This window comes from Mus pahari, chromosome 3, assembly GCF_900095145.1.
Source record: "Mus pahari chromosome 3, PAHARI_EIJ_v1.1, whole genome shotgun sequence".
Lineage (NCBI taxonomy): Eukaryota > Metazoa > Chordata > Mammalia > Rodentia > Muridae > Mus > Mus pahari.
This window is the reverse complement of record NC_034592.1, coordinates 98,125,516-98,148,542: the sequence shown is the minus strand read 5'-3', so window position 1 is coordinate 98,148,542 and position 23,027 is coordinate 98,125,516. Positions and strand designations below refer to the sequence as shown.

General features: G+C 36.6%; 1 protein-coding gene across 1 annotated transcript in view; it reads left to right on the top strand.

Moving 5' to 3' along the window:
* The first annotated feature begins 912 nt into the window (after positions 1-912).
* Dph6 (diphthamine biosynthesis 6) overlaps positions 913-23,027 on the top strand; it is a 119,838-nt gene continuing 97,723 nt past the window's right edge. Inside the window, exons 1-3 of the mRNA XM_021194658.2 lie at positions 913-1,021; positions 4,611-4,705; positions 7,531-7,724. Of these exons, the coding sequence (XP_021050317.1) occupies positions 999-1,021; positions 4,611-4,705; positions 7,531-7,724 (312 nt within the window). The 5' untranslated portion in view covers positions 913-998. The remainder of the gene's footprint in view (positions 1,022-4,610; positions 4,706-7,530; positions 7,725-23,027) is intronic.

Below are 23,027 nucleotides of genomic sequence, written 5' to 3'. Positions count from 1 at the left end.
ATATATATATATATATATATATATATATATATATATATTCCTTTACATATGAATATACAATATATATTCAAAGATGTATATGTTAAAGTTAGTTTAACTCACCAAGTTTAACTCTCTCTCTCTCTCTCTGCCTCTGTCTGTCTGTCTGTCTCTCTCTCTGTCTCTCTCTCTCCAGTATTTTTTACTTTTTAACATACGATTCTCTTTTAAACTGCACAGTGTATCAGTTGCTTTCTTCCTACACCCCTACACAAACTTCCTGTTCATGGAAGTAGGTAGGCATGGTGGTCTATATCGTACACCAGTTGATCCCGGGAGTTCCAAAGGATGCTTATGGCTTAGTACATTCAAATAACTGATTAAGTACTGGCAAATGTATTTTAAATTAGATTCTCGTTTTGCTTTCTGGAGTGCAAGTTTTTCAGTTTCTGTATTGGGAAAACGCTAAAACAGTACAGGAGGCGGAGGTCATGTAGCCTCACTGGTTCAATGGGCAGAGATGCAAACCTTTAAGTTAAAAATGTTCTGGTGTTAGTGGGTTTTTGGGGGGAGAGGGGATTCCGGAAGGGCGGGGAGACTTCTTTCTTGTAGTTGCCAAAGAAAGGAGAGAGACTAAATCCCCTTTCCCTTGTAGTGTTTCAAATTCACTACCCAGACAATCCCAGCACCCTCAAGCAGTATAAGAAGGACCATGCCCTTCCTTTGGCAGCTTCTCTGCCCTTACTTAGGTGGCTAGGCTGTGCCTAAAGTTTTTTTCTTTTTGTAAATTCTGAGCGGTATATCTACGTATCAGGGAGCAGTTGCTGAGACTACCTACCCTCTACACCCGGGTGTTCAGGAGGGTGCTGAAGGGGCAGTAGGCATGGTCGCGGGCAGGCAGCGCAGCAGACAGCAGGTCGAGGACCGCGCGAGTAGGTCCAGCCGCCGCGGGATCCCGGGCCTGGCGTCTGTGGTTACCGCACGCACGCACGCACGCAAGCACGCACACTGCGCCCAGAATGAGGGTCGCGGCCCTGATCAGGTAATGAGGACTGGGGCCATAGCTTTACTCCCGGGCAAGGCTATATCCTGACGCGGCCACTGTAGGAATGTCCGGAGCCACTTCTTGGGGCGCCGCGTGGGCGGGTCGGCGCCACGGCCACCGGAAGAGGCGGGGCGATCTGCTCTGTCTCCCTGGCCCTGGCGCACGCGCCTCCTCTCTAGCATCTTGGCAAAGCTAAATGGCACTAATGCCTGGGTCCTCCTCCTCCTCCTCCGTGGGCTCATGGTCACCACGCCTGTTGGACTTATATTCGCTCTGAACTTTGAGAGCCGCTGTTAACTTCACTTACTTGTTTGCAGTTTTTATCCTCTATAGTTCTCCTCAGTCTTGATCCCTTCTAGGAATGAGGAATGCAACACGACTCTTCTCACATCTCTGGCTTGCAGGGATAGCTGTAGCACCCCTAGATGGTTTGAAATTGCTTTGCTCATATGTGTCAGACACCTCCGTTAGAACTCAAGCTAATGAGAGATGTATTTCCTCCCGGTTGAGTTGAAAATATTCTAGGCTTTTCTAGATGCTCTGGAGTAAAGTTGCGTTGGATACAACAAATTTGCCTTACCGTGGGCAACCCAAGTCATATTCCAAAAGTAGTTTGAAATCTATAGTAACTTACTTAAAAGTCACACTTTAGGTGATAGGGAGAGCTAGCCTTGATCTGTTTCAGTGCCTGACATTGATAAGGGGCATAGCAATATTAGTTTAAGACCCTTAAATGTACTGTTTCTTGAGATTTAGACCTCAGAAAAGTGTGAATTCCACTTCATTGCTACAGTCTCTTTTTGTTAGCCTGGTAAAGCACATGTAAACATTTGTTATTAATGCCCTAGGTAACTGATGCTAGTTGATTGGGTGACAATCTAGGTAAGCCCCGTTTCAGTTTCTCTGGTGTCAGGAAAATGCCAGATCTGTTGCCATTTTAAGGAAATGAAAAACCACCATAATTTAATACATTTTACACATAAAGGAAATAATGAGACTTTAGCCATCATGATTATTTGGTGAAGAGAGATTAAAAATTAAATGTAAGCCATGAAGGCAGTAATGGAATTTAGTTTACCAAAACTCAGCAGGGTAGTAAAACATGTGAAACTGGAGAGAAGAAAGTCTCAGTGGAGGGTGTTCCTCAAAACACTCAGTGGATAGGAATTATGAGGTGCTGTTTGAGAAATTATACAATTCTTAAAAGCTGTACATTAGGAAATAAGAATGCACAAAATACATATACATGTACTGTGTATAATTGTGTATAATATGGCCATATATTTAAGCTTCAGTTTGATAAATCTGTGTGCATTTTGTACGTGCATGCATGTATTTGAATTTTTGTGTACAACAGTTGATAGGGTATGAGTATATTTCCAGGACAAAATGAAACACATTCTTACATATCACTAAGTCAAAGGCTAAAGTTCCTCAAAAAAAAAAAAAAAAAAAAGGTGTCCTGTTGAATGAAAGCTTGAAGATTATCTAGGCAGCCTATTTTAAATTTATATGAAAGCATAGAAACCCAAATATATTGTGATTACATTGTCTGCCTTTAGAACCCTCTGCCCTAACTGGGCAGCACTGTCTAGTCTCAAAGAAGAAGCACCTAATCTTTTTTTTTTTTTTTTTTTTTAAGAGAACTAATATTTAATGCAACGTTTTAAAGAAATAAACATATTATAAATGAAGTTTTAAATTTTAATTAACAGTTTTTGTTTTTGAGGCAGGCTCTTGCTATATTGCTGTCTCACTTAAGACTCATGAGATAGACCAGATAGACCTTGAATTTCTCATGGTCCTCCTATGTTGGATTAACAAGTTCTGAGTTACAAGTGTGTCCCATTGTGTCTGGTCTCTAAGTATTCTATTTTTATTTTTATTATTATTATTATTATTATTATTTTCTTTATTTACATTTCAAATGCTATCCCGAAAGTTCCCTATACCCCCCCCCCNCCCTGCTCCCCTATCTGCTCACTCCCACTTCTTGGCCCTGGTGTTCCCCTGTATGGGGCATATAAAGTTTGCAAGACCAAGGGGCCTCTCTCCCCAATGATGGCTGACTAGGCCATCTTCTGCTATATATGCAGCTAAAGACACGAGCTCTGGGGGGTATTGATTAGTTCATATTGTTGTTCCACCTATAGGGTTGCAGATCCCTTCAGCTCCTTGGGTACTTTCTCTAGCTCCTCCATTGGGGGCCCTGTGTTCCTTCCTATAGATGATTGTGGGCTTCCACTTCTGTATTTGCCAGGCACTGTTTCTGAGGAACCTCCAGATTGATTTCCACAGTGGTAATACTAGTTTGCAATCCCACCAGCAATGGAGGAGTGTTCCTCTTTCTCTACATCCTCTCCAATGTGCGTTGTCACCTGAGATTTTGATCTTAGCCATTTTGACTGGTGTAATGTGGAATCTCAGGGTCATTTTGATTTGCATTTCTCAGATCACTAAGGACTTTGAATATTTCTTTAGGTGTTTCTCAGCCTTTAGAGATTCCACAGTTGTGAATTCTCAGTTTAGTTCTGTACCCCAGTTTTTGATGGGGTTGTTTGGTTTTTTGATGATTAACTTCTTGAGTTCTTTATATATTTTAGATACTAGCCCTCTATTGGATATGGGGTTAGTGAAGTTTTTTGTTTTTTGTTTTTTTTTTCCCAATCAGTAGGTTGCCGATTTGTCTTATTGACTGTCCTTTGCCTCACAGAAGCTTTCCAGTTTTATGAGGTTTAGCAATTCTTGATCTTAGAGCCTGAGACATTGGAGTTCTGTTTAGGAAATTGCCCCCTGTGCCAATGAGTTCAAGAATTTCCCATTATTTTTTCTTTTAGATTCAGTGTATCTGGTTTTATGTTGAGGTCCTTGATCCACTTAGACTTCAGCTTTGTACAAGGTGACAAGTATGGGTCCATTTTCATTCTTCTACATACAGACAGCCAGTTAGATCAGCACCATTTATTAAAGATGCTTTCTTTTTTCCATTGTATATTTTTGGCATCTTTGTCAAAGATCAAGTGACCATAAGTGTGTGGTTTTATTTCTGGGTCTTCAGTCCTATTCCATTTATCAATGTGTCTGTCTCTGTACCAGTACCACACAGTCTCTATCACTATTGCTCTGTAGTAAAGCTTGAGGTCAGGGATGGTGATTCCCCCAGCTGTTCTTTTATTGTTAAGAATCGTTTTCACTATTTTGGCTTTTTTTTAACTTTCCAGATGAATTTGAGAATGGCTCTTAACATGTCTTTGGTGTGGGCATTTTGATGGGGATGTGCACAGCAATTTTTATCTTATATAAAACCACTGTAACAAATATACTTTATTTAGAACTTCTGTATTGTTGTTAATGCATGTAATTTCATAAATTCCTAGAAGTGCAACATTAGACTTTCAGATTCATGTGGTCAGTGTTCTTCCTACTTACAAATGTGTGTCTTTGCGCAGTAATTATGAAACAATCCTTCATGGATTCTGAAACGCCAAGTAAGAATGTGCTTGATTTTGATGTCCAGTGATTCTGTGTTTGCTGGTGATCAGAGGCCTGACACGCATACCCTTTTCCCTCCTGACTCGTTTTACAGTGGTGGGAAGGACAGCTGCTACAACATGATGCAGTGCGTTGCTGAGGGGCATCAAATTGTTGCATTAGCAAATCTAAGACCAGATGAAAACCAAGGTAAGTGTGTGATTTGTTGTTGTTTTATCATTTTCTAAATGGTTGGAACTCAACTTCATTATTTCAGGTTTGCAAGAATAATGAAGAGAAAACTCTGCTTCATTGGTTCTTAATTTACAATACATGAATGCCACTATTAAAAAGATGTCCTTAGCTCTCTTAGATGCAGTGAAGCATGCAAGGCTTCCCCTTGCACCCTCCCATAGATTATGAGCCTCTTGAGAAGAGATGTAGTGCCTTCGTCTTTCCTGTGGGTGCTCCTCAGCCCTTTAAGCTCCATACTTGTGGTAGGTATTCACTCACAGTGTAGTGATAGACCAGTGAGTATTAAACTCATTTGAATTAACCAGTTTACTTCTGTTGGATATTTGAACAATTCTGAAAATAATATGGAAAGATGGAAATTGGGAGTATTTTATAGGAAGAAAGGAAATGGGCTTACAAAAACATGTAGGAAAATTTATACTTTAGGATTTTATTCTAGGCTTTGATGATGATGAGCTAGGGTTTAGAAGTAAGTGTTTTCTAAGACTCTATTCTTAACTTAGAATATGAGAAATGGATTACTGCTGCTTTTATTGCAACGAAGCATAATCAGTTACAGATTGTGCTGTAATGGTGAGACCTTGTCTGTCCCTTTCATCGAGATGGACAAGTGACTCTTCCTCTGACTTGAGAATTCTCAGTACTGAAAATGAAACAAAAAAAACACACAAAAACAAAGGAAATCAAAATACTTATGTTCACAGGATGTGTACTGCATATATAAAGTTATTTTCCTCTCTTGAATTAGTTGTGTCCAGCTTTCAATTTCAATATTAGATTATTGTGACAAGATTATTATTGTATAATCTCCAACGTGTTCATTTTGCTGACAGAACAGTAAAATAGAAAGCAAGTATATCTTTTAAATTATACTTATTAATAGAATGAGAGCATTTGTTAGAATATTATTAGTATGAAAACTTCAGTAATAAATGCAAATAGAATATTATGAATTAACAATCTGGGACTATCATCTAACACTGTGTAATTGGTTTAGAAGACAATAGATTATGTGGATCAGTAGATGTACAGGGCTGGGTAATAATGATTTAAAGTCAGCAGGATGTTGGAACTGTTGAATTAGTTACTGAATGATTTTCCCCTTTAAGTGCACTGAAAGGAGCCTCACGGAGGAATGCATGGCTCCATTGACGAGCAAAGCTGGGTATAATGTATTCACAGCATATCATGATTTTCACAATATGGGTTTTCAGTAGGTACTCTGGGAAAGAATTTATTCCCATCAATGAGATAATGTGCAGTTGTCATAAACTGTACAGAGCCATCCCTTTAAGTCTGTAGTAGGGGCTTTGTGGTATGTTAATTGAAGTGCTTTAGGCAACAGAGGAGCCTTTTGGTTTTGTTTGCTCTTACACCAGTTGCTGCTGTGTAGCTTCCACTAATGAAGTTATATTGTGGTAAGGACTCCATGGAGCCCTAATGAAAATATATCAGGTTTTAAAGCCATTATACTGTTTTGTAGTTGTATTAATTTCAGGATGTTTCTCGCTGTGAAGCTCAAGTTTCTTTGAATAAATTTATTTGACCAATGTCCGTTAGTGAAAATTCATTAAATACTCGCTCTAACTTGGTAGGAAGGAAGAGTGAAAAGTTTTTAGGGTGGTTTGACTAAATCTCTGTTTCATACTGACATGAGGAGTAGACTTAGAATAATGATGGGTGTATTGTTCAGTAGGAAGCCGGACAGCGGCGGGGTTCAGAAATATGATGAGTATGATGAAATCACTGATTGTTGAAAGACATTTACAGTGCTATTTAAATGCTTTGATTGACGCTTCCATATTTGAAAACATACATTTTGTAGTCTATTATTTTGTAACTTAACAAACTGTCCAACATTCTCAATGGCACTAAATAGTAGTCTCCATATAGTTTCTCCTATATCTTCTCTATATGAAATGAAAATGGTGTAAAGATCATTTGAAGAGGTAAGTCATACTTTGTCCTCTTATTGGAGGAACTGAAAGCATATTAGTCTACAAAAAATTTCAATAGAGTCATCTATTTAAAATGACTCACCTACATATTTTTAAAACTTATTTGACACACAATCTTTTATCCCTTCTTTTAAATATTAATATGCTATAGGATTCATATTCTGGAGAGCACACATTGGAAAATGTATGCCATTTTATTATATGATTATAATATAGTTCTTTTTATAAATAATTCTGTAATGAATGCTATACCTATAATATGTGTGGAATATTGAGATATAATTGATGATTGTATCATTTATTAGATTTAGTTATATCTCCAAACATATTTGTAACTGTTCTAGTAAATATTGAAGTTACATGTATATGCTTTGTTGATGTATTGATTATAGGACATATCAATTATATCTAATTTTTTGACAAGTATGTATCATTTACTAAGCAGATATTTGTTTAAGAACATTTTTTATTAAAAATCTTGATGATTTTGAATAACCTGAATGATATGTAATACAACTTCTAACTGAATAAACTAATTAAAAGTATATTGGATATATTACACTTATTTTTAGATGTTGTATATAATTTTAAAGCTATAAATGTATTGTTGATAATTAGAAACACATTATTAAAGCTGAACTGATCAAAATTTATCTATGGACCAATGTACAGTGCTTACATATTATTTCACTTATAAAAGCAGGGAGATATGGTTAAATTCTTAAGCTTAGTGTTGACTGTTCTTCAGGTAGTAAAAGCTACTTCCTATGGTCTATTTGTTTTACTCTGTCTTAATAATTAATTTTCCTTTAACTGTTACAGTGGAGTCAGATGAACTGGATAGCTATATGTATCAGACAGTGGGTCACCATGCCATTGACTTGTATGCTGAAGCAATGGCACTGCCCCTGTACCGCAGAGCCATCAGGGGAAGGAGCTTGGAGACAGGAAGAGTTTATACCCAATGTGAAGGTGACGAGGTTGAAGATCTCTATGAACTGTTGAAACTTGTTAAGGTATGCACAGTGACTACCTTACCTGTTTTGAACTTGGTAATTTTCACTTATTGAGTTATTTAATATTAAATAACTTGCACATTTTCACAGCCCAGCTCTTCTTTGAGAGAATGTTTTTCTTTTGAGTGGAAGGTAACAAAAAACTCCTCAGTATGTCTTTATATTAGACTATAGAAAAATAAGACATTGGGTATAGATTTATGTCTAGGCCTGTCACATGCTTTTTTCCATTTTTTTTTATTTTATGTGTATGTGCTTTGCCTGCATGTATGTATGTACACCATGCGCATATCTGGTACCTACAAAAGCCAGTAAAGGGAATTAGATTCCCTTAAATTAGAGTTATAGATGGTTGTAAACCATATGGATGCTAGGTACCAGTGCTCTTAACTGGTTAGTCCCCTTGTCAAGTACATTTCTTTATCTTCAGGAGAGTGGAAAAAATAGCATTTGTTCTTTGTTTATTAACATATTTTGTTTTGGATCACTACTAAACAAATGGATCCACCCTGTTTCCTTATTACATCACACTTTCTCATGCAAGAGTAAGACAAGGACCAGAGTAACAGCCTCGCTGATAGTGAGGAGTACTGTGAGAAGGAATGACGTTATACCAAGTTGATAACATCTGATAGCAGGAGGGGATGTACTCATGTGATGGTCATGTGATGGTCATGTGGTGGTCAGTGGTGGTCAGATATGGTTAAGGTTAGGCAGACTGGAAACCAGTCTTATGAATCAAATATGCCATTTTATGTTTTATTGTCCATCATTCATTCATGAATAGTTTCAGCACACAAAATTTCAGAGAGAAAAGTGGGCTTATCTCTCTAGTAGATACTACATTCAGGAAATGTTAACAGATTATATTGAATAATCATTCTTGCCTTTTTATTAATAATCAACTGCTTGAGGAGTTTGGTATTCTTCCCTAAATACAAGTGCTTATTTACCAGCTATATATAGTACATATAACACATATTGATAGTGATCATAAGTCTGTGTGTGCTGCAAATCTTACTATTTTACAGAAGAAAAAGTTCCATCCTTCCGGTACTATTGCATCCATCTCCTCACTCTTTAGAGAATTCAGCCCTCCCCCAAGTTTTGTAATGAATATTTCATAATCTCAAATCATTGGTGCTAGTCAGAGTTTTATGCTGATTAATAACTTTGACCAAAAAAATACCAGAAACTATGTAAGCTTAAAGTTGCTAATTAAAAGTTTCTATTTTGCATGTCAGAATATTTTTATCTTAAAAAGAAACACAGGCAACTATTATTTCACAATGTGCTATTTAGTTAGCTAGCATGAGGTGGATACTTTGCAGAGGTTGTCATTGGAAGCTACATGTTCATTATAACTACTGTGATTTTTACGTTAGGAGGATGGAAACGACTTTTGCTTCCAGTCATTCTCCAGAAAGCTGCAGTTAACACTATTCACTTGGAGATGTAGAAACAAAATACAGATCCTGTATTTTCACATTTATTTTTCAAAATACACTGCAACTGAGTATTAACATTTCAATATAAATAAATATTACAAAATTGAAGAACTTAAAAATCACAAATGTAACTTTAGAGAAACCCTGTGATAATAACATCCATCTAGAAAAGGGAACGATAATAAATTACTAATCAGTTTAATTAAAAGTGAGCAGATTAGTAGTAATTAAGAAGAAATCCCCTTTCTCTCCATGCTGTCTTTGGAGAAATGGATGCTTTGCCATTATCTTCATAGTAACCGTCAATTATGACATAAATTAATGCTAATGTTAAATCTTGACAAGTTCTGCTTTGGAATTTCATACATGATAATTATAACTATAGTTGAAAGAGATGTTATCAAGTTGTCTGGGACTAAATAGTTCCTTCTTTTCCTGTGTAAAAATATTAATTTTACTATAGGATATTTTAAAGACATCAATATCAGAAATATATTACTTTTATGAAAGAAATTATATAGCTAGGCTTTTAGAGTTAAATTGATTTGTGAAACTCTGGTGCAAAAATTCCAGTAGAGGTCTCAAATAAATACTCTAATGAATAACTGAGTAATTATGGAAGAAAAAAACTTAGAGAAGCTATAATTTCCAAGTTTGTTTTAACTTGCTCTAAGGAAAAGAACAATACTTTAATCTTTTGAGTGTTAATTCAGTAGTGGAAGCCTCTGGACTTTGTTTTCATTGTTTCTTCCTAACAGGCTATACTTTTGTAAGTTTTATATCTGTCTTTTGTTTTTATAGGTATTTTATCTAGGGTGTACTTTTATTTATTTATTTATTTATTTATTTATTTATTTAGTATGGCTCAGCTGTTAAAGGCTAAGCTCACAACCAAAAATATAAGGTGTATTTTATTTTGCATATAATTAAATTTGTCCAAGTAGCAAAGTCTTAGAACTATAAACTTCAGGAAGTTTAGAGTTACAAGTTTCCTGTTTTGTTGAAGTCAGGAAAACTAACAGAAATGTAGTAATCCATCTTATCTCTTCAGTTGCTAGGTAAATGTGAATCTGAAATATATATCTGAAGCTGTTTGTAATATATTTGGTTTTATGACTTGTCTTTGTCTTCTAGTATTGAAATGTAACTTTGACTCCTTTGTAGTTTAATATGGTGTAGCTCATCTTTTCTAAAATGATTTATTAATAATATGTTAGTTTTTGTTTAAAGTGTAAATAACTTAATAGTTATTAAAAGATACAAAGTAGCATCATTTTTCTAAAGAATAATTTTTAAGGATAAATATATTTCTCTCTCTATTGATTTGGTGCTGTTTTCTTTCTAGATATGTGCTGTCCTCTCACCATCCCATTTTAGTAGAAGCTCTAAGAAATTTCCTAATGGCAAATCCTTTCAAATTCTTACACTCTAAAATGTTCATATTTTACTGAACATTAAGTGTGTTTCCTGTGACTCTTCCATAATTGTTTAGTGATAAAACATTTCTTTGAAAGCTTTTCCTTGGTTGATGACTATCTTACAGTCTAAGTGAAAACCATTTACAATGGGATGGTCTTCTGGCTGTAGTGACTGGATCAGGAATGGTCTGGTCCTAACAGAACAGAGCCAATGGTGATTGGCAGAAGGTAAGCTCTTCTACTTGCCTGCAGAAATGAATGACCTGGACCTAGAAATGTAATAGCCTTTTGCCTTTTGCCTTTTGCCTTTTTTTTTTTCTTGAAAGGGAAATACCTAATGTCAGAAATGTCAGAGAACAATAGCAGAGCCAGTGGACTTAAGGATGGCTCTGAGGGTACTCCTTCATTATATGTGATGATGTTCTCCTTTTTAAATTCCTTCATGCCTTTTCCCTTCCTGAAACCACTTTGTCAGAAATTACACCTTGTAGACTGAATCTTTATCTAAGTTATACTTTACAAAATATTTTTTGTTTCTGCGTCATATTGTAAAGACAATATGTCCCTAGGTAGAACAGAAAGGGCTTGAACTCCCAATAATATCTCTCTGTTATGTGTATGCTCTGTGTGGGGTCGGGGGAAGGGAGTGGGGTACAGGAGTTGATATTAGATGCCTTCCTCAATGGCTTCTCTACCTTATTTTTTGACACCGAATCTTTGGCTTGGCCTGAAGCTCACTAATTGGACAGAATGCAGAGCACCTGGCTAGCAAGCTCTAATAATCTCCCTTTTCTGCATCCCCAGCACTGGGCATACAGACAAGCTGCTGTACCTGGCTTTTTACCTCCATGCTGGACATCTGAACTCAGGCAGTGCTTGCATCCTCATTCTGCCCACAAAGCATCATACCCACTGAGCGATGTCCCAGCTCCTTTGTGTCTTTTTGTTGTATGTTTTTGAGAGTGCTTCTGGAATCTCTTTTATTTTTGTGTTGAACTTTTTCAAAGTCATGTGTCTCCAATAGCTAAGAACATTATTCATTGATTTTTTTTTCTCTTTTCATAAAAATGATTTTCTTTTTATATAGTCGTCACATTCCCTACATGGTTCTTAAAACATAAGTAAGAGATTTTAAATATTATCTGTTGCTCCCTCAACTACTATTCTTTCCTTTGTGTACTTTTCTCATGTTGAACAAGAACAAGAAAAAGAAAAGCTGACTGGGAATATGTAGGTTTTAGTTTTTCCAGACTAATGTCTAAAACTCATAATCCTGGAGTTAAGGCTAGCGAGGCCTCACCTCACTCCTTAGCCTTGTTGTCTTTCAGACAACAATAGATCACCCTTTCTCTGCTGATTCAGCAGTCACCATTCTGTCATCTGCTTTCTAACTCATCAAGAAGTGGAGACAGTCTAGCTCTTGTAGCTCTGCCCTTTTCTTTTCATGAGAGATTGTATCTTTGTTTCATTTTAATAGAATTTCAAGATCCAGTAACCTGTGTGAACTTCATTCTAATTGAATATATTTAACATGCCTCAGTAACTTCAACGTTCAGTTTCAGCTCTCCTCTCTGAAACACTGACACTTCTCTTTATCCATTTCTCATAGGCATCTCAAGTCAACTTGGTACTAACCTTAAATTCCTCAATGTACACATAAAACTTAAATATGCTAATTGATTGCTTTTTATCCTTAAAATAGAATATTTACTGTTGAAAGAATAACTGAAACAATTACTTTTATTTTTATTTATTACTTTTTATTGAAAATTTTTTTATCACAATATATTCTGATTATGGTTTCCCTTCCCCAACTCTGCTGAGATCTTCCCCACCTCCCCTCACATTCTAAACTATGCCCTTTCTGTCTCTCCTTATAAAATGATCAGGTATCTAGAGAATAGTAAAAAAACTAAAATAAGATAAAACCAAAGCAAACAAAGAGAAGAAAAAGAGCCAAAGAAAACAGAAAAAAACATGAGAAACACATATAGATGGAGAGACACACATTAGCACACATAGGAATCGCATAAAAACACAAAACTGGAAGCCCTAATATATAAAAAAAGGATATATAAGGGCAAGACAAAAATAGAGAAATAAATACCTTAACAAAGGACCACAAATGATACCATTTACCATTAAGTTTGTGTTGGCCATCTACTGCTGAGCATGGGGTCTGCCTTTAAGAATGGCTTATATTGACGGGCAGTGGTGGTGCACGCCTTTAATCCCAGCACTTGGGAGGCAGAGACAGGCGGATTTCTGAGTTTGAGGCCAGCCTGGTCTACAAAATGAGTTCCAGGACAGCCAGGGCTACACAGAGAACCCTGTCTCAAAAAAACAAGAACAAAACAAAAACAAACAAAAAGAATAAAAGAAAGAAAGAAAGAAAGAAAGAAAGAAAGAAAGAGAAAAAGAAAAAAAGAAAGAAAAAGAAGAGAAAGAAACAGAAACAGGAAAAGGGAAAGAGAAAGAGAAAGAGAAAAAGAGAAAGAGAAAAGAAAGAAAAAAGAAAAAGAGAAAAAGAAAAGACTGGCTTATATCTTCACTCAGAGTTGAGTTGACCAGTACTCTGGAAGAGTAGCTAGTGTTCTCTACTGCTGAGCCATCTCTTCAACCCAGAGGAGGAAGCTCTTTTGATGATAGTTGATAGATGATGACTGATCTGTGGTATATTAGGATGTCAGTAATAGTCAGTATATGGCTACATTGCTTTGGCAGAATAGTAGTCTTTGTTTCTTCCTAGGTATCTAGTCTGTATGGTTTCAGGTTCGTGGCCTATTGAGCAGTATCGGAATGGGGTCCATCTCATGGAGTGAGTCTTCTATCAAACAGATATTGGTTGGTTATCCCCACATGCTTTGTGCCACTGTTGCATTAGCTTATCCTGTAGTCATTGTAGATGGAAGAGTTTGGTTTGGGGTTGGTGTTTACCTTTCTCCTGCCTTGCAGAGTGCTTTCCAGTGCCATGTATGTAGTATATGGGGATGAAGGGTCTAGCTTGGCACCAACTTAACGTCTTCATGCTAAATGCGTCATATCTTTAACAGTAGGACTTTACTGTTAGTTTTGGAGAGTAGCCAATAGTTTTGGCAATACCATGGGTTGTTGGGGCGGGCGGGGGGGAACCTTGGCGAACAACTCAATTAGATATTACCCATTCCCAGCACTGGAAGTTTCATATGGTGATGAGAGATGTCCAGTTGTAGCTCTGTCTTTTCTGTATAATCANTTTCAAATAAAATATAATCTATTGAAAATAGTGTAAAGGTAAGTTTAGCAACAAGTAAAAATATGGGACTTAATTAGTTAATCAAATATTTCTTTTTTTTTTTTTTCTGTTTTTTATAATCTGTTCATTCAGTCAGGACTCTTGCCAATAGAGGTTAGCTTCTATTTACATTGGTTCAATTCTTCTAGGAAAAGTTATAGTCATCTTATATAGCTTAAAGGGAAAAAAATCCACTTTTGTTTCATTTGCCTGACATAACATCCTCAAGCCAAGGTACTATTTCTAGACGTTGATTTCATTTGTCTCAGCAGGCTAGACCAGCCATTTCCGAGTACAAGGTAAAGAAATGATTATTGAATTCTGTTAATAATTTCAAGGTATAAGGAAATGATGGGTCCTCTATTTAAATCAGATTCTTGCTGGCAGAAGGATGGACTTTGGTAGGGCACAAAGGGCAGCAGATTTCCAGAATCTAGTAGGTTCCAGATGTGGACATGTTGGGAGCCATGCTGACTGACTCTTCCTTGACTTAGTTCCCTGCTTTCATGGCTGCTCTCCCCACTGCCCTCTTCTTTTTCTTCTCCTTCATCTTTCTTTCTTCCTTTCTTATGAATGTATTTAAAATATTAACCATTGGTTTGACAGCCTTGAGTTTGCCATCTGACATCTTTATAATTTAGATATTCATGATTTCCTGACTTTAATATCCTGTATGATGAATATAGCAAGTTGAAAACACAAAATTTCTATAAAAGCATTTCATATTTTTATATTTCACTTTTTTGATAAATATCATCATATACCTCATCACTGAAGTCAAACCCAAGTTCCCACTATCAAACTTGAACTTTTTCTTAGATCTGCCTTTTACCTCAGCCACTAACATTAGATCTGTGCAGCCTGTTGCTAATACTTCAGTGAGCTACAGATCTGACTCCTCCGCTCCATTCCTGCCTTGGTTGCTTGCCCACCTGTATTATTCAGCAGTCTCCTAGTGTGTCATCCACATGTGGCCCACCCAGCTCATTCATCACAGTGCTACAGGTATACTGCATACAAGCTTATGCTACCTACTGTTAAGATGACAGCATTAGTCCCTGCAGTTCCTCTTGTCTGATGCTGTCATTCCCATACAGACCATTCTGACAAACTATAATCAGTAGCCACTTACATTTAGATTTTTAAAAAAATACCTGTATTTATAACCTGTTGGGGTTTTGTTATTGTTTTTAATATTCTTTATTTTCCTGGAAATTTAAGTTCCTTAAGAACTTCAGCCTTTGTGAACTCTTCTGTAATTTTCCTAGTCCTTGTCTCTCATGGTGACTTGTCTATTTAGCTGTGTCCCTGAGCTTGTTACTGTGATCATTTCTGTGGCTGTACTTGCTGTTGGACTATAGGACCTTTCACACCATATGTAGTGCTTGCTTCCATTTTTGTATCATTAAGTGCCTAGGAAAGGTTTGGCATACACAGGCTCATAAAGGATTATTAATTTATCTAACTCAAGAGGACCACAGTAGTATTTCATTTATGTGATGTAAATCCAGTGAGAAAGTTTACCTTTTTTTTTTTTTGCGTTTTGTCCAGACACTTCAGGAGCCTGGGCATCACAGTAGAACTTTGTTGATAAGGTGTGCTTGCACTTGCAGTGTGATTAGTGTCTGCATTAAAAGTGAGCTCCAGCTGCAGGAAATTTTGTACAAATGCTGAGTAGACAATATTTCAGAATGTCTTTATGTTAGGAAACTTGCTTACAGTTAAAAACTACTCTGTGAGTCCTTTCACTTCAGATTCTGGGGGAAAGGGCCTAGAAACTAAGTAGCTTTGAGGTCAATCCAGAGTGTTTGAAATGGGAGAAACATGTAATAAGGCTTCAGGATTTATAGGAAGGACCCAGACATAGTGCTAATTAAATAGGCGCATAGCCCTGTACAGATTGCTCCTGGCTCCTCAGGACTGCACAGCTTGTCTCAAGCCCAGTCAATCTCCAAGATATTGGACATTAAGCCTGGTCCATTGGCACAATAAATGTGTTTCTAGTGTTGATTCTGGACTCTAAACAGGAAGTGCTGGCATTATAGCTGGCCAGTGTCACTTTCCCCCAGGTGCACCGTTATTAAGGCTGTACAGTATTCGGCCTTTTCAGAGGGTAAAGTTGGACATATGTGAGGAAACACAATGGTGGAGCTGTTCGGGAAATAGATGTTGAATGATATTTTTCACTTGTAACTGCTTCTTCACCTCACTGATCTAGACTGACCTCATTCCCTCCTTTCCTCCTTCTTTCCCTCCTCTCCTCCCTCCCTCCCTCCCCCCTCCATCCCTCCTCCGTCCCTCCCTCCTTTCTTTCTGTTTTGTTTTGCTTTTGTTGTTGTGTTTTTGTTGGTGTTGGTGGTGTTTTTTTGTTATTTTGGTTTTTGAGACAGGGTTTCTCTGTGTAGCCCTACCTATCTACTCTCTAGGCTAGCCTAGAACTCAGAGATCCTCCTGCTCTGCTTCCCAAATCCTGGGATTAAAGTTGTGGGCCACAACTACCCCACCTGGACTAGACTTTATATCTATGTATTTTTCCTAAATCTACAAAATAAGACTCCTTCATTTTGAGAAGTTTATTATTTCTCTTCAGCTGTGAACTGTCTCTAGTTGGTATTGCTGACAGTGTCTATAATTTTTTGTGAATCCTACATATATATTACTTCTATATTTCCCTCATCCGGTGACCTTCTCAGATTTTACCAATTGACATTTTCTCTGTATTTCTTTCTTTAGGCTCTCTACTCTTTTGCTCCTTTCCTGAATGTATAAGCATTTATTTTATGGCTAAACATTTTATGGTTCTTGGCTTCTGGAGTTGTGTCACCAAAGATGCTAAACTTCTGTTTCTAGTCTTTTCCTTTTTTCCCAAGGGTAATTTAGCCTGCTGTTTGGTGTGCAATAGCTAGATCATAGGATAGCTCTACATACATTGCCAAAGATCAGCTTTGGCACCATAGAGTGGGTAAGCTGAGGCAAATAGCCAGTAGGGGCAGTGCCCAGAACTGCTGATGGGGGTCAGGCCAGAGACTGACTAGGGAAGCTGCCTATGGCTACCAGTGATTTTTTTTTTTTTTTTAAATCCGGGCTGGCATTTCCTGTGGCAAACCAAACCAAACCAAACCAAACCAAACCAAACCAAACCAAACCGAAGAAATAACAACAAAAGAAACAAAGCAAAACAAAAAACTCCGGTGAACTCTGTTAACTCCTCAGGGCCAGCAAGAAACAAAAGAGAGAAAAATTGATGCACATACATATATTTACATACATACTGAGTGAGTGAAGCGAAAGGTAGACTCCAATAACCTTTTATATACAAATGCAAATATACGTGTATACATATAGACAGACAGACATATACATATTCATACATGAGTGGCTGGAACACTTCAGCAAGCAGGCTCCTAGCATTTCACTTATAGTCATACATACAGACAGACAGATAGACAGACAGACAGACACAGTTGGTGGATGGAGCAAGTTCCAGCACACCAAGACAAGCTTTACTTATGTACACGCATACAGATTTGATGTATGGAACAAAGTTCCAATATACTCACACATAAACTTTACACATATCCATACATACACATACATGTATACATATATACATGTTGATGGATGAAAGGAACTTTATTCTTTCTCCCATGACTTATATAGTCCAGTAAAATCTTTTAAGGAATATAATATTACAATGTTATTATGCTCTAGTTTTTTTCTGGTGAATGACTATGAAAAAAAACATTATGTTCTACAATACCTTTACAAGAAATAACATCACATAGTACAGGTAAAGAAAGCAAATTATTTCCAAGAACCCACATAAATTCATAACTAAGCAACTTGTTATAATCTCACAAAGTGTGAGCAAGCAGTTTCTCTTACTGGCAGGCAGCAATTTATGGTTACAAAGAAAAGATTAATTATTTTATTATCTATCTTTAAAAGTAATCTTACATGAATCTTAAAAGAATCACAAAGCTAAACTTTTATATAAAAATCAGTCATATCTATTTTAAATCCTCAGAATGCACATACTCATTAGCAAATTAAATCATATCAGGAAGCTGAGGGGAAAAATGGGGAAATCAATCATCAGCAGTGCAGCCTCAGTGAGACCGTCAGCCAGTGCTGCCATTGTTCCTGTGCCCTGACCATGAAAGAGTCCCTAGCACAGTAATTAAGAGTGTGCCTTCTGAACTTCAAATTGTTCCCTAAGATTTTCTACATCAGAGTCAGGAGCAAAAACATCTCAACCTAGATTCACTAACAATTTATTTTTCCAAATGCTTTCTAAGGATGGTGGTCATAGCTGACAACCTACATTTCTTTTAAGTTCTTTCCTAGGGAGAGATCAGGCATTGTTATTGTGAGTGCCAGAGATGCTGCCCAGTGAGGGGCTGGAAGCCCCCTTAAAGTTATCATACAGTTCTTAGATTAAGAGCAGTTTGAGGGCAGCAGGCAGCGCAGAACTCCATAACAGCATGAAATCCTCTGGACACGTAGTCCTGGGAATCAGGCTTCCACTGAGGCGCACCTAACTGCTGAGCTGGATTCCATGAGTTCTAAAGCCTTCCTCCTACATCGCCCTTGACAATCTATCTTTCTGTACTTGTGCTCTGGAATTGAACCCAGAGCTTTATGTGTGCTAGTATATCCTCAGTTCTCTTTCAATTGTTATTTTAAGACATGGTTTTACCAAGTTGCTCAGGCTAGCCTTTAATTTACTTTATGGCCTAAGCAGGCTTTGAATTTGCCACTCTCCTGCCTTTGTCTCCTAGGTGTCTAGAATTATATAGACCTGTACTACTAGGCCTAACTAATTTAAAGTTTTAGAGTAACTTCTTTATTTTTTTCCACAATATCTGTACTCATTTCCATTTTTACCATATCCTCATATCAGTTTTTAGTAATAGCTATTTTGACTTGGGTATAATAATCATTGTAGTTTTGTTTAACGTTTCACTGATAGTTAATGATACTGAACATGTTTTTTCCATACAGTTGTTGACCATTTATTTCCTTTGAGAAGTATCTTGAATAGTTTTAAAGTTTGATTGCTGCACTTTGAGTTTCATATAATACTAGCCCTGGTCACGTGATTTGTTACTGAGTCTTCCCTTCCGTCTGGCTGTTGTTTTTCTTCGTTGTTGACTTTGCTGTGGAGAAGCCTCACACTTTGATATAATTGCATTAGTCTGTTTTTGTTTTTGTTTTAGGAAAACATGATAGAATAGCCTTACTATTGTTCTCCTGTGCTCTCTTCTAGTAGGTCCGTGGTTGCTTTCACTTACACTCAGCGGCATGATCCATTCTGAGTTATTTATTGTCCATGGTGAGAGATAGGGGTCAGGTTTAATTCGCACTTGGCTTTTCTGTTTCCTCAGCACCATTTATTGGGGAAGCTGTTGGTTCTTTCTCCAGTCTGTGTTTGTGGTGTCTTAGATAAGCATCCGTGCTATATAGATGAATGACTTATTTCTAAGCTCCTGGGTTCTTCTCTGTAGGGTTGTTGTGTTTTAATGACACCACCAAAGTTTCTGGGCTACCATGGTTGTGCCTTGTGTCTTGAAATCAAGTGTTATAATGTGTCCAACTTTAATCTTTTTTGCTAGGTTTTTCTGGTTGTCCAAGGTGATCACTGCTGCCATATTAAGTTGAGGATTTTTTTCCAGTAATGTGAAGAAAACCATAGGTATTTCATGAGAATTTCATTTATTTTATACATTTTCTTTATCTATTATTTTTTGTAATTCCTACATATGAAGTTCCTTTCCTTATGTGTGTGATGCTTATTCCCTTCTTTTTATTTTAGAGAGCTTTTGCTTCTTTAATTAAATTTACAGCTAAGTATTTGTTATAGTTTTTGTGAATGTATTTCTTTATTTCTTTCTTGGCAGTCTTATTGTATATAAATGGTACCATTTTCTATATTGATTTTTGTGTCTTGTAACATGATGAATTTATCAGTTCTGAAGTATTTAATGATAGAACCTTTAGATTTTCAGTACATAATATTATGCCATTTGCAGATAGGAATAATTTCACTTCCTTTCCATTTGTATGTCTTTAATTTCTTATTTCTTTCCCTTTCTTACTTGATCTAGCTAGTTTTTTGAGCACTATACTTTATATACACGCATATAATACTGTGTATTTAACTATATGTAGCTACATTAAATGTGTATTCACATATAAGTATTTCTTACTGTTAATAAATTCTTATAGTCAAGATTAAAAGGACAACTAAGAAGAGATTATCTAAGGAGTGACAGAGTTGCACATTAACTTCTGAGTTTTCTGACTGAGTTACTAGTAATGCAAGTAAGAGAATAGAGAAATGCAATTCTGTACGTTAGTTCAAGTTGCAAATGAAGATGCCAGGCGAGCTGGAAGGTTATATGAGTAGTTACCAGGCAAGGAGCCATCCCAGAAATGGTGAGTGTACACTGAAGGGAATTAAGAAAGCTCTTTGGTGGTGATTCAATAGTGACAAAAAGTTTATGTGAGGTGTATCTTAAATGCACACTCTCATAGCTAACTTGCACAGCTTTTACTGGGTAATATTCATAATCAAAGTCAATTATATTGCCATATATTATAAATATTGTGCTCTTAAATTTTATGGCATTCTGTTTTCTCCTTAATCTCAGGCTTGATGGTTTACAGTCTACTTCATATAATTCTGGATTCATTTACTGAAGTTAATGGTAATAAATTTTTATCTTGGTAGCTCTTTTAATTGAATATTTAACAATCTCTTATTAAAAATATATGAAATATATATCACCTAAAATGTTTTGTCTTTGTTTTTTAAAACAAATTGTGTAAATTCTCAAAAAGATACAAAGTGCTTGATAGTAGTGTATTCTATCATAATAACATCCCATGTAGATACACAATTCAAATTACTGCTGTAATTACATATAAAAGTTATTCACAGTTAAATCTTGTAAAATAAGGAGTCAACAGGTTTTGTAAGCCTTTGTGCATCATGACAGGTAGAACCTGCCTTTAGGCCGCTAAGGAATTGCTGCCTTTGTGCTGTCTTTGTGATGTCTCTCCCATGCTTTACTGTCTACAGTGTATTGTATAAATTATGGGGAAGTTCATTTTTCTTAAGTGTGTCTAGTCACATTTCTCTCCAGTAAAAACTATTTTTGCTACTGTGATGGTTAGGATTCCTGCAAAACAACTTTCATCAATTATTTTTCATCTTTCACCATATTCCCTGTTTATTTAATGCTATAAGTAACTTGAAATGTTGGATTTGTAGCTTTTTTTTTTTCCTTATGAGACTCAACAAAAGTTGTGGATTAGAAGGGGCATTATATTGAACTCCGTTCATCTCCAATTCAGTCATTTTGTGTGCAAAATGTCAATCCATCTTTCCTTCAAGAACTCTTTAGAATAGTTTGTTATTTTATTTATATGGCTGTTTTGCCTGCATATATATCCTTGTACAACATGAATGTCAAGTACCTGTGGAGTCCAGAAGGCAGTGTTGTATCCTCTAGAACTAGAGTCACAGATGGTGTGAGATGCCAAGTAGGTGCTGGGATTTGACCAGTCATTTGGGAGAGCAGCCAGTGCACTTAACCACTGAGTCCTAGGATGCCTCTTAAGGTCTCTAAAGCAAAGATGGTAGATTAGTTAGCTTTGAATTTTCCTTTTCCTCTCACCTCCATGCCAGTCTCAGGTCTTTTTTCTCCTTTATTCTTTAACCCTCAAAATAATGAAGTAAAGTTCTGTGGAGTTATTTATTTCATGACATCCAGAACTCCACTGCAATAGGCATATTTGATAGTAGTTGTAAGTAAACACCAAGAAAACCATAAGAATTATTACTTTGTAATAAGTTATGCAGAAGAGAAAAGAATGATAGTTATCCAAGTTGTGGAAGAGTATTTATTGATGGCATCGAATACTATAGATTGGGTCGAATTTATCCAGATTCATTCATCATCTATGGGATGTGTCCCTCTGGAGTCTCCTTTAGACTGTGTAATTCAGCCTTCTAAGACATATGACATTAGTCTTTCCTCTCAGGTGTCCTATGTGAGTGTTCTGTTGCTTGGCCTATTCTCAAGGGAAGTTAGGGAGAGGTGAGCCCAAAGATGTCAAATGTCAGCATTTGATTTTTTTTCCACTGAACTTTATTTTTCCATGTTCTTTTAGAATTTAACAACATTATTAGTTTTAGGAATTAACTACATTTCTATAATATTGAGGGAGTGTATTTTCATTAATTCGTTTATAAAGAGCCTTAACCAAGGAATTCCTTTTGAACATTAGATGAACTGAGCTTAGAGGACTTAATTTTTTCTAAGAGAATATAACAAATGTGAAAATGTATGTGAAGAGTCTTATAAAGAAACCATGACATGCTTGCTATACAGAGATCACTGAGCAGTGGCAGAGCATCGTAGCTCTTTGCAGTGTCCATGATGCATTTGGGGCAGTTACTGCTTGCACATCGTCATGAACTTCAAGTTGCTGAATGGATGAACTTGTCTAATGATCTAACTTCAGACAAAAGTCAGTCCAAAGCCATTTCCTTTGATGTCAATTAAGGGATGTTGACAAGTCAAAAAGAACATACATGTTATGCCCTCACTGATAAGTGGGAACTTAGAATGCCCAAGATACAATTTGTAAAACTCATGAAACTCAAGGAGAAGGAAAACCAAAGTGTGGATACTTTGTTCCTTCTTTGAAGGGGGAACAAAATACCCATGGAAGAAAGGAGTTACAGAGACAAAGTTCGGAGCTGAGACTGAAGGAAAGACCATCCAGAGACTGCCCCACCCAGGGACAAATCAAAAAGAAACTATCAAACATCCATGTTTTTTCCTCATAAAGACTCTTATGCTGCCTAGCTTACTATTGGTTCAAAAACCATAGAAATGGCCTCTGGCCATTGTTCTAGGTAGATCTTCCTTGCAGCCTTTTTTTCCCTTAAAGCAATTTCCAAAAAAGATCCTTATGCTGGTTATCTACCAGTTTATCTTTCATCACAGAAAGTCACAGTTGCTATTTCTATGAAGTTGCACTTTCTGATGAAAGGTGTCTTAGTCAGGGTTTCTATTCCTGCACAAACATCATGACCAAGAAGCAAGTTGGGAAGGAAAGGGTTTATTTGGCTTACATTTCCATACTGCTG